Source organism: Muscardinus avellanarius (genome assembly GCF_963383645.1).
Source record: "Muscardinus avellanarius genome assembly, chromosome: 7".
Classification (NCBI taxonomy): Eukaryota; Metazoa; Chordata; class Mammalia; order Rodentia; family Gliridae; genus Muscardinus; species Muscardinus avellanarius.
This window is the reverse complement of record NC_137793.1, coordinates 82,806,558-82,818,758: the sequence shown is the minus strand read 5'-3', so window position 1 is coordinate 82,818,758 and position 12,201 is coordinate 82,806,558. Positions and strand designations below refer to the sequence as shown.

General features: G+C 40.3%; 1 protein-coding gene across 1 annotated transcript in view; it reads left to right on the top strand.

Annotated features, from left to right (window-relative positions):
* Window positions 1–12,201, top strand: part of CR2 (complement C3d receptor 2) — a gene marked incomplete at both ends in the record, with an annotated part of 30,030 nt that overhangs the window by 15,541 nt on the left and 2,288 nt on the right. The window contains 17 exon segments of the mRNA XM_080698719.1: window positions 244–432; window positions 516–615; window positions 857–939; window positions 1,515–1,922; window positions 2,987–3,163; window positions 3,236–3,326; window positions 3,606–3,682; window positions 4,557–4,964; window positions 5,371–5,376; window positions 5,379–5,424; window positions 5,426–5,575; window positions 6,026–6,108; window positions 6,596–6,988; window positions 7,981–8,166; window positions 10,141–10,326; window positions 10,938–10,961; window positions 11,628–11,703. Coding sequence (XP_080554845.1) covers window positions 244–432; window positions 516–615; window positions 857–939; window positions 1,515–1,922; window positions 2,987–3,163; window positions 3,236–3,326; window positions 3,606–3,682; window positions 4,557–4,964; window positions 5,371–5,376; window positions 5,379–5,424; window positions 5,426–5,575; window positions 6,026–6,108; window positions 6,596–6,988; window positions 7,981–8,166; window positions 10,141–10,326; window positions 10,938–10,961; window positions 11,628–11,703 — 2,683 coding nt within the window.

Here is a 12,201-nt window from a genome sequence, read left to right as displayed (position 1 = left end):
TTTTTTCCCAAGGCTAAAGTAATTCATATAGTGTGATTAAAGAGAAAAATGCAATAGTCGTAACATAAAATGGCACAATTAAGCCACATGTGTTTGCTCTTTACGATGCTGAGTTGAAAGTTAATGGCAGCTGGTTACCATAGATCACATACTATGCATGTGTCTGGCTCTCTGTTCTAAGTTAGCACCTCGATTGCGAAGACTGCCTCATCTGATGACATTTTTCTTGTTATATGTGTTAAGATTTCCCTCTGAAATGTCCAGCACTTCCCAAAATCCGCAATGGACATCACACAGGGCAAAACGTTGGCCACTTTCCCCCGGGATTGTCTGTGACTTACAGCTGTGAACCTCGTTACTTGCTTGTTGGAGAAAAGATTATTACGTGTTTATCTTCAGGAGAGTGGAGTGCTGTTGCCCCTGTATGCAAAGGTATCCTAAATTCACAGTCTATTTCATGACACGGGGCTGTGCTGTTACTTGCCACACTCTCTTATCTTTGGCTTGCTTTTCAGAAGCACAGTGTGAACCTCCAGGACAACTTTCCAATGGGCAGGTAAAGGAGCCGCCGAGTCTCAAGGTTGGCGTACTTGTGAATTTCTCTTGTAATGAAGGGTAAGTGTCAGGAGCATCTGTGAGATAAGTCTTTCGGAGTACACATGCATGTCATAAATGTGCGACCTGCAGAAGGCATCTTTGAGAATCTATGGACAGCCTGAGTGAAGCTGGGAGGGAGTGATGATAACAGGAGTAGGTATGCACAAATTAACTGGATTTTTCTCCCATCTTAAGTGGAGGTTATTGTCCTTTAGCACAAACTGCTTAATACTTCTGAACAGCAATCCTCTGTCTCCAGGTACAGATTACAAGGCCAGCCTTCTAGTCAATGTGTAGTTGTTGGGCAGAAAGCTATTTGGACCAAGAAGCCTATATGTGAAGGTAGGTAAGACATCTGTGGTTTGTAAGAAATTGCTGTGTTTCAACAGGATGCTGCACTCACAGCTTTGCTAAAGTTTTTTGGTTTATCCATTAGCACACAGACTCTTATAGAGCAACAAACTCCAAATATTAAGGGATATGGTCTGTACCAAAACATCCTTCAATTGCCTTTTTATTTTCTTCTACCTCAAGTCAAATGAGGTTGCTAGTCTTTCCAGTTTCTTAAAGCTATGTGAACCTGCTAAGTCATAAAGGAAAGTGTATATTTGGTAATTATAATTGAGGGATTAGCAGAATGGATATACTCTGAAACGAAAATCACACTTAGAAATTATATTGTGTTAGCTGCCTTCATGGATTCATTACAGACTCACTGTCACTATCCTTAGCTGTGTGCATGTATGTTTGTATCACGTGGAACCTCACTCTGATATATAATTGCAATGCACTAATAAAAGTATTAAAGATATATCACTGTTCCCAAACCTGGGATGTGACTGGTTCCAAGCAGCACCTGGTCATTCACATTTGCAGTACACCTGTGACCTTTCATATGTCTCTGTTAATTTCTCTAGAAATTCTTTGCCCACCACCTTCCCCTATTCTCAATGGAAGACACTCAGGCAGCTCTTCAGCAAATGTTCCATATGGAAGAACAGTCACTTACACCTGTAACCCGGACCCAGAGAAAGGAGTGACCTTTGTCCTTATTGGGGAGAGCACTATCCGTTGTACTGTCAATAGTCAGAAAACTGGAATCTGGAGTGGTCCTGTTCCACGCTGTGAACTTTCAACTTCTGCAGTTCCGTGTCCACCTCCCCAGATCCTAAGAGGCCAAATGTTATCTGAGAAGAAATATCAATATTCCTATAATGACACTGTGGTATTTGCTTGTGATTCTGGCTTCACCATGAAGGGCAACAGGAAAATCCGATGCACTGCCCAAGGCACGTGGGAGCCATCAGCACCCATCTGTGAAAAGGGTGAGTGTTCCAAGTACTCAGAAAAGGTGCTCCCAGTGCATCATTTTGAAAAGTTAGAGGAAGAAGTTATGGGTTTTAGACAGCTCCTCTTCTAGTTCCTTTACCCTTGGTCATACTAAATATAAAGGACATAAATTCTGTAGAGGCTTTCTCTCTTTTGTTGTTTTTGTGGTGCTGGGGATTAAACCCAGGGGCATGCCGGGCGTGGTGGCGCACGCTTGTAATCCCCGCGCTTGGGAGGCGGAGACAGGAGGATCGCGCAGGTTCGAAGCCAGCCGCACTGGCGTAAGAGACCCTGTTTCAAAAATATAAAATAGGTCTGGGAGCGTAGCCCGGAGGTAGAAGGGCTTCCAGGAACCCCAGTACCACCAAAAAATAAAAAAATAAAAAAATAAAAAAAAATAAACCCAGGGGCAATCTACCGCTGCACTATACCCCAGCCCTTCATTCATTTGTTCATTCATTCATTCATTCATTCATTCATTTTTTGAAATGAAACAAGGTCTCCTTACGTTGCTGGGAATCTGGCTAAGTTGCTGAGTCTGGTCTCAAACCTGCCATTCTCCTATCTCAGCCTCTCAAGTACCACCATGCCTGGCTGTAGTAGGCTTTCTTGTCAGCATCCACCACCATTATTTTATCTTGTGGATATATAATTGGGATAAGAACACTAGGGATCATTAAGTTGTTCATTTGCTTAGGGAAATAAAAACTGGGAGCAAAACACTTATTGGCCTTAACAGTGATTTCTTAAAAGGGAAGTATTCAAAAAGCCCCTCACCCGGGGTATATCAGAATCTCACATAAAAGTATTCCTTATGAAGGGAAGAGATAGGAGAGGAGTTATACTGAGCAGGAACTTAACACAATCTGCAACAGCCTAGGTGCAGAAAAGAAATTTTTTTTTAAAGAATCTAAAATTCCCCAAAACTGGGCTGCAGGATACTCCCTGTGCCACACAGCTGCCACCAGAGCAGAATTGTAGCATTGATGTTAATTGATTTGGCTTGGTTACTTTCTCTTGTTTATATAAAATGTTTGGTTTCCTTTTTCCCTTGCTTTAGAATGCCAGGCCCCTCCTATAGTTCTCAATGGGCAAAGGGAAGGTGGACACATGGTTCGCTTTGATCCCGGAACATCTGTAAGATACAGCTGTGGTCCTGGCTATGCACTTATGGGAGAAGAATCCATACACTGCACCCCTGAGGGGAAATGGGCACCCACTGCTCCCCAATGCAAAGGTACCAGGCATCCAATACAGGAATTTTGCTGATGTTCTTAAGTTGATTTCTCATCCTAATCTCTTTTGTTAGAGGCGGAGTGTAAACCGATGGGAAAGCAGCTCTTTAAAAAACCTCAGAATGGATTTATTAGACCAGCTGTTTCCTCTTCTTGTGATGAAGGGTGAGTATATTCACCTGAACCAAGTCTGGCTTATCAATGCACAGTACAAGCTCTGTGTAAGAGTGTGTCTCAAAGGTCCATTCCTGCTATGTGTTCATTGGAACACTGATCACACTGTTTGTCCATGCATGGAAACTACACAATGGATGGATGGCACTGAAGCTTGCTACAGTTTTGTCCCTGATGCTTCTGGTCCTTAATGTAGTAAATCTGTTTTAGTACCAATACCCTAGATTAGTGGTCACCAGATGGCAAACCGATGTAACCCTTTGTCTCTAGGTACCAGTTAAGTGAGAGTGCTTATCAACTGTGTCAAGGTACAGTTCCTTGGTTTTTGGAGGTTCGTCTTTGTAAAGGTGAGTGGCAAAAATGACAGATGATCTGAAACTATGTGAGATCTATGTGTTTCCTGGCAGATTTCAACTTTAGGCCATGCTATGAGAATCGATGTGTTAGGTTCTGTTCCATTAACGTTGTCAACAGGTATAGCTATGTTGTTTTGCCATATCTATCTGTTGTCACCTTTTTCTACTTCAATCAGCTAAATTAAATGCACTTATTTACTGATTCTCTTTTGTGATTTAGGATTATAAAAATAATGAGAGTGTTGAGCATGTGTACCACCATCCTTAATTGGGGATACATTATCGTTCAGTGAAAAGATGAGGGGATTGGTATGAATCTGAACTCAGATTCTCTTCCTACTGTTTAATAGCTGTGTGACCTTGGGCAATTTATGTAGTCTCTCTGAAACTCCAGTCTCTCATCTGTAAAGCAGACAGAGAACAAAACACTTTGGATATTGGAATTACTGTTATTACTTTGTGGATGATGAAGCTGCCTATTACAAAGTAGGTTCTCACTCAATTTTTAGCTGGCTGTATAAATTGTCATATGTCATATCACCTCAGCACATAGATGACACTCAACAAAGCATATTCTCCTGTACCTTTTATTCTTCTCTTGACCAGATTAAAAAATACTTCCTTCAACTAGCAATTGACTCCTGGAACTTACTGTCTCATGATATCAGCCATCATGTTCACTTTTAACAAAGATTTTATTTCCTGTGAAGTGGGATTAAACTAAGGGATCTTTGATATAACTCACATCATGAAAATTCATCTATAGCCTCCAGAAAATAGGAGGGTCATAACCCATGTTGCTTCTATTCTTTGGTATCTATCTAATACTGGGACGGACATCTATAATATCTTTTTATCTCTCTAGAAATTACCTGCCCACCACCCCCTGTCATCTACAATGGGACACATACAGGGAGTCCCTCAGGAGATGTTCCATATGGAACCAGGGTCACTTACACCTGCAAACCTGGGCCAGAGAAAGGAGTGCATTTCAACCTCATTGGAGAGCCCACCATCCATTGTACAAGCAGTGATCAAGGGAGAGGCATCTGGAGTGGCCCGGCTCCTCTCTGTAAACTCTCCCTCCCTGATGCTCAGTGTTCAGAGCCCAACCTTGATAATGGATACAAGATACCTTCCAAGAAAGCCCCATATTTCTACAATGACAGTGTGACATTCAAGTGTAATGATGGATATATTTTAAAGGGTAGTGACCAGGTTCGTTGCAAAGCCGATAGCACCTGGGATCCTGAAACACCTGTTTGTGAAAAAGGTAAAAACCCAATGGGAATGAAAAAGGTAGTTACGTGCTTTTTCTTAGTTATTACCTCTCACTCAGACCTGGGGTCATGTAGAAGGCAGGGGGGACATGGATTGCTTTTCCCCTGACTTCCATTTTGTGATAGAATGCCCTGTGTGTGCTGTGTGTATTCTTTGCGTAGATGCCCCTCTGAGATCTGGTATATATTTAGGAAAGATAATGACAGGACCTTTTTGAAGGGATCTTGTTCCTTTGTAACAGGATAGCACATTCCAGGGCGAATGAAAGCTTCCTGACCCTTGACCACTAAGTTTCCAGATGTCTATTGTCTATTGTCTAGTGTCCAGTGTCGTATGCTTACAGCTCTGGAGTAGAAATTCTTCTGTGTTGGTGTTCATGGGGGGAGTTTTTTCTTTAGGCTGCCAGCCCCTTCTGGGCTCCACTATGGTCAGCATACAGGTGGAAACACAGTCCTCTGGGATGACCGTAGACTACACTTGTGGCCCTGGCTACATGCTTGTGAGAAACAAATCCATTCACTGTATGCCTTCAGGACATTGGAGTCCCATCCCACGATGTGAAGATATTTCCTGTTCTGGAGTTGTCTTTCCCTTTGACCTGAGGTATCCATAAGTAAATTCTAACTTTGCTCCTCTAGAAGCATGTCAGCACATGACAGAGATCCCAGACGATTCATCTGTGAAACCAGTGAACATGTCCTGTCAAGATGGGTGAGTGGGAGAAGGGGGACCTATCTGTGCTGTGTATAAACTCTACCCCTGGCTTGTCCCGTGAGTTCTTTTACAGGTTTCACATTGGCACACCCACAGTAAATATTAGGTTCCAATGGCCTACCTAGAAACTCTGATTTTTCCATGCTTTCTTTATATGGGAAGACCTTTGCTGTGTTTATAAATCTAAAATACCTTTATTATTTTCAGGATCAAGAGTTTTTGCTTCCTTCTGCCAAAGTCCCTATATAAAAGTGCCTCTATATTTGTAGCTTGAAGAGGCTAGGTTGTAGAGATGTGACATTTGGAAGAAGAAATGTATTATATTCTGTCTGTTCCTAGGTACCAGCTGATTGGCTATGCCTATATGAAGTGCCAAGATGCTAAGAATGGGATTTGGTTCCAAAAGACTCCACACTGTCAAGGTAAATTAGGAACAAAGAAATAACTGTGGACGTAGGGGTTGGAGAAGACAGGCCACTAAAGAGGCCACTGAAGATACTCCAGTGCTTTATGCTTCTCTCTCAGTGTGTGTTTGACAATGGAAAATCTTTCAGTGTTTGATTAACACTGGCAGAGTGAAATAAACTGTCAAGTAAAAACTGAGTGTTTGCAGTATCTCTGCTAACTATGCTAGACATAAAAAATAGAGCTCATATTTCTAGGTCATGGGAGCAGAGCTGTATTTCTTAATATTTTATTGTGTTTTTCTGAATTTTTAAATAAGTATCTATGACTCATATAATCACAACATGAAATAAGGTTGTTTAGCAAAAGCGAAATCCAGGTTCCAAAATTTAAACAATTTTCTAGTTATGTAAAATAGAGTTGCATGATGTCATTTGTACTTGAATGAAGATGGTCTACTTGGACATGCTAGCTGAAGCTGAATTCCCTAAATATCTTCTGTAGCTATTCACTGCCAGCATCCACCAGTGATTGAAAATGGGACACACACAGGAATGAAAGCAGAACACTTTCTATATGGAAGCGAAATCTCTTATACGTGTGACAGAGGATTCTATCTTCTGGGAGAGAAAAAACTACAGTGCAGAAGTGACTCTACAGGGCATGGATCTTGGAGTGGGCCTCCCCCACAGTGCTTACAATCTCCTCCCATAACTCACTGCCCTGACCCAGAAATCAAACATGGATACAAGCTCAATGAAACTCGTTCTCAATATTCCCACAATGATATAGTATACGTTGCCTGTAAGCCTGGCTTTGTCATGAATGGCAGCCACTTGATAAGGTGTCATAGAGATAACACATGGGGACCAGATGTGCCAACGTGTATCAAAAAAGGTAAAATCTTTTAAGGGATAAAATATAGGATTCTACACAAAGCAAAGAAGGTTTTGTGATATGCATTTGCTATTCTCCCTAAGAAAAAGAATACAAAAGCTAAGGCAGTTATATTGTAGTATAATACATATGCCTTTACTTATCTTATTCTTTTTTCCCTTTGCTTTCTCAGTATGTAGAGCAATAGTACACAAAACAGCAAAGGTTAACTTTTAAATCAGAAGATTCTCCAAACTTATTATTCTTATGACTTTAGAAGAAGAAAAATACATATATATTGGGGAGAAAATTGTATCAGTAATATTGCTTGATGATTTGATATTTAAAGACATCATATCAAATGGAAGAATAACTTTGGCTGTTCTGGAGAATGAAACTGGCCTTCATACCCACTGAATTATCTTTCTTGTAATTTTAGTTGTTATTTGCCAACTTCGTTTCTGTCAGTGACTACAGCAGAGACTGTCAATTAGTGACCCAACTGAATTCAAGTTCCCAAACTGTTATCTTTGACCAGCACACTGGTCTTGTTTTAAGACCATCTCTGTAGCCCATGATAAACAGCAAAGTTGCAAACAGTGAGGTCTATAGTGGCTGCCACTTGTGAAAGGACAAAGGCTCTCTAATGATGAGTCATATTTGGTGACTTCAATTCCTAATTTCTGGAGGCATCTGAATGTGTGATGCTTAGACCACAGCCTATTTGATATTTAAAGGGAAAAAAGAGAATATTATTGGCTGATAGATTACAATTGTGGACCATAATCAGGGTGTTCAGTATCTTCCCATTGATGCTTTTTATATCATATCTGATAATGATAGGAAATGCATATTTCTGTCTAGTGTTGCTTGGTTGGGTTAGGATGAATGTGTCTGGCTAGCAATGAGTTGGTGTATTGCCCATTGCCTTTCAGTGTTTGCTATCACTGAGACAGTGTTGTCCAGATATTCTTCTGTGCTGAATTAAAGATCCTTTCTTATTGATCTCTAAGCTTCCTTAGAGTGTCAGCCTCCATCTGCAATCCCCAATGGGAATCATACTGGTGGAAGGAGAGCTGGGTTTTCCCCTGGAATGTCAATCTGGTATAGCTGTGACCAAGGCTACCTGCTGGTGGGCGAGGCACTCCTTCTTTGCACAAACAAGGGAACCTGGAGTCAACCTGCCCCTTATTGTAAAGGTACCTTCCGTATTTTTTTCTTTTGTTGTTCTTAGTAAACCAATTTGTTCCAAATAGATATGATCAATTAGGTGCTTTTGACTTAAATAGCCAAAGAAATGCATTAATCAAATAATTTAACTAAATGCATTTAATTGGATTAATACATTAATTAACCTAATCACCTCAAAATAAGAAAAAATGGCTTGGGCTATAATCTGTCTGGTGAATGACCACTTATGTAGTCATTTATATAGAGAAAGTGTTCTCATAATTTAAACTGAAGCATAGATTGTATTTATGCCCTGGCTATGTTATGATGAATGCTGCCAACAAAATACCTGTAAAAAATATAATGGTAGTTGGAAGTGGTGGCACATATTTGCAATCCAGCATCTGGGGGCCTGAGACAGGATTGCTGTTCATGGCCAGCCTCAGCTACTTAGTGAGGTCTTCAGCAACTTAGTGAGACCCTGTTTCAAAAGAAAGAATTAAAAAAAATAAGACTGAGGGTGTAGCTTGGAGATACAATGCCACTGGATTCAATCCTCAGTACAGAAAAAAAAAAACCCACAATGCTCTTCTTTTTAATATACTTTTATTGGTGCATTATAATCATACATCATAATGAATTTCAAAGCGATATGGATATACGCACACTGCACTTGGTTAAGCTTCCCCCCAACCCCCGTATCCCTCCCCACTCCCTTCCCTTCACAACCCTTCAAAAGACAATATACACATACACAAAATTACCACTGCCAATCCCAATGGTCTTTTGAATTTATCTGCTCTTGGTGATCATGGGATTATGGGTAAGTTTTTAAAATAAAAGTTTAAGAAAGTGATTTTTCACTATCATAGACAATATATATGAAATACAAATAGTAAGTTAAAAACTAATGTTTTAGACACATTTTACTATATGCCATGGTACATAGCCATTTGCATGCACTGTGTCATTTAGTCTTCATGAGATCTGTATTATTATTCCTGTCTTATCAATAAGGTTCCAGTGGCTTAGAGATATTGGTGATTTACCCAAGCCACACAGCTAGGAAGTAGTAGAGTTAGAATTCAAACCTAAGATTCCTCACTATGGATACCTGTGCTGAAATGTGAAAGAAAGAATGAAAACACACACATGTGTGAAGGGTTAGAAAGTAAGACTAGAAGCAGGAAAAGGCTCTGCAATTAAAAATGTTTAATTTTACCCATTTGGCCCTATTTATTTATTTATTTATTTATTTATTTATTTATTTTGGTGGTACTGGGGTTCCTGGAAACCCTTCTACCTCCAGGCTACACTCCCAGACCTATTTTTATATTTTTATTTGGAAACAGGGTCTCTTAAGCCAGAGAAGCTGGCTTTGAACCTGCGCGATCCTCCTGTCTTTGCCTCCCAAGAGCGGGGATTACAAGTGTGTGCCACCATGCCCGGCTAATCCCTCACTATTTTTATAAGAAGCCATTGGGATGATCCAGTGCCGTTGGTATAGATATGGAAGCAAAAAAGAAAAAGGAAGAAAACAACCTGGTTTAAATTACCTGGACGTTATCTTATTTTTAATATTCATTCATTCATTCATTCATTTAGTGGTAGTGGGGATTGGAGACAGAGGCATTTCACCTCAAAGGTATACCTCTAGCCCTTTTTTATTTTTTTGTTCTGAAACAGGGTCTCACTAGATTGCTGAAAGTCTTGTAATGTTGCTGAGAGTGTCCTCAAACCCATGACTCTCCTGTCTCAGCCTCCCAAGTACTGGGATTACAGTTATACACCACCATGCCTGGCTTAACTGGAGGTTATTAAGAAGGATAGCTGATACTAAAAGACTGTGCCTTGGAATGTTGTGTTAGGCTATTTCAATGAAGCTTTGCTTACTGACAATAAAATAAGTTGGCTTTACAAATGTTTCCATTAAAGGCAGCTTCTGCTTCCTTAGTAAAAGGACAAACTATGATTCCACTGCAACTAGGTTCCTTAAATTGCAGAAGTCAACTGTAGCTTCCCAGAGACTACCCATGGAATCCAGAAGGGGCTGGAGCCCGGGAGAATGTATCAGTATGGAGCGATTGTGACCCTGGAGTGTGAAGATGGGTACACCCTGGAGGGAAGCCCCCAGAGCCAGTGCCAGGGCGACCACCAATGGAACCCTCCGCTGGCCACCTGCAAGTCCCGTAAGTGTTCCCACCTGGCCAAGGAGGGAAGAGCTCAAGGGGCCACCTCCATATTGGAAACTGCTGGGCTTTCAGTGGACATACTTGAAGCTGGTAGTCTATCCTAGTAAAAGCAGAATTCTGAGGATTCAGAAAGTAAATTAAATTAAATTAAAGAGAGAGGAACACTAACGTCACAGGAGAAAAAATACAAAGCCAAGAGCCTCCCAGTTGAAATGGGTTGCTGCAGAGACGTTCCTCCTTGCTAAGCTATTATCTGTACATGTTCACCATTTGACAGGAGCTCTAAAAACAGGTTAGATCACCTTAGGGGTGACCTTAAGAATAGTTCATGTTTGCATTTGATCCTTAGAAATCACTGATTATAAAGTTGAGTATACTGTTGTTTTCCATCAGTGAACTCCCCCAACTACCTAATTAAAGTGAAAAAAAAAAAATCCAGTGAGTTGTTATATGAAAGAGTGAGTATAACTCAGATATCCAATACTTCATCAATAGACTTAGAAGGGAGCTGAGTGTTGACTTTTGGCACATTACCAGAGATTAATGGGGCTGGGGTTAAACTGAATCATGTTTTGACTGATATTTTTATGGTTTTACATTACCTTTAGGTTTACAGGCTCCTCTTCTTTCTGGTAAGTTTTCATAAATATTTGAAGATAAACTTTATAATGTTTTAAAAATATTAGATGTTCCATATACTACTTGTCAATATTTTTATTTTAGTTTATTACATATGATCTTCTTTGGTGTTTTAAGGATATTTTAATGTACATGTCATATTACAAAATGTCCTTTTGGGATAGAGTTGGATAAGTGATTTATCCAACCAAATACTATATAGTTAAACGTTCCTGATTTTTTAATTGAAATTTTGTTTTGGTGTTTTCAATGATTTGGTACTATTGAAAGTGGTTGCCTTATTCTGCTGTGGCAAGTGTATTTCACAACCGAAAGTCAAATACTATTATTAAAAATCATGAGATCCTGGTGTCCTATTCTCCTAAGTTCACCCCAGTGACAAGAATGTTACTAACAAAACTAAAAGGAACTGAGAAACTCAATGGAAAGTTGGCTGGGACCCGATGGTCAAGTACTTGGTGCTTTCTAGATGAAATATGCACTAAAGCAAATCAGCAAACTCTTAAGCCCAATTACAATGATTCATTTATGATTGAGAGAGTTGAGCATAAAAGTCACACAGCAATTCCCCCACCACTGCAGTAGGTCCCACCATCAGTCTGTAGCAATGTAGGTCATAGTTTTCTTGCAGTTGATATTCACTGTCTTCCCCCCCTTAGGTATTGCTGCAGGATCAGTATTTCTTGTCCTCTTGGTTATTGCCACCACATTCATGATATTAAAACAAAGAGAACGGTAAGTTCAAATGTATGCCTAATCAAAGTGCACTGAGGCAACTAATGTTCCACTTAATGGACACTAGGGAAATCTATAGTCATGAGGAGTTAAACCATCAAAATCCTTCTGTGCCACAACAAGGAACTGGAGCAAGTCCTCTAAGTCTTTAGGCAGGGAGATAAGGTGTTCAGATTTGCATTCCAAAAGAAGAGGCAGTATTAGGCTCAAAACCAAAGCAGCAGGGCAAAGCAAGGATGAAGAGTATGGCATCCAAGCTGGGTGTGGTGGTGCATACTTGTAATCCCAACATTCAGGAGGCGGAGACAGGAGGATCATGGTTCGAGGACAGCCTCAGCTAATGCTTAGTGAGGCACTTTGCAACTCAGTGAGACCCTGCTTCAAAATAAAGAATAAAGAAATAGGGCTGTGGGTGTAGCTCGGAGGTAGAATGCCCCTGGGTTCCATTCCCAGTACCACAAAAAAAAAAAAAAAGATCATGGCATCCATTTTAAAAGG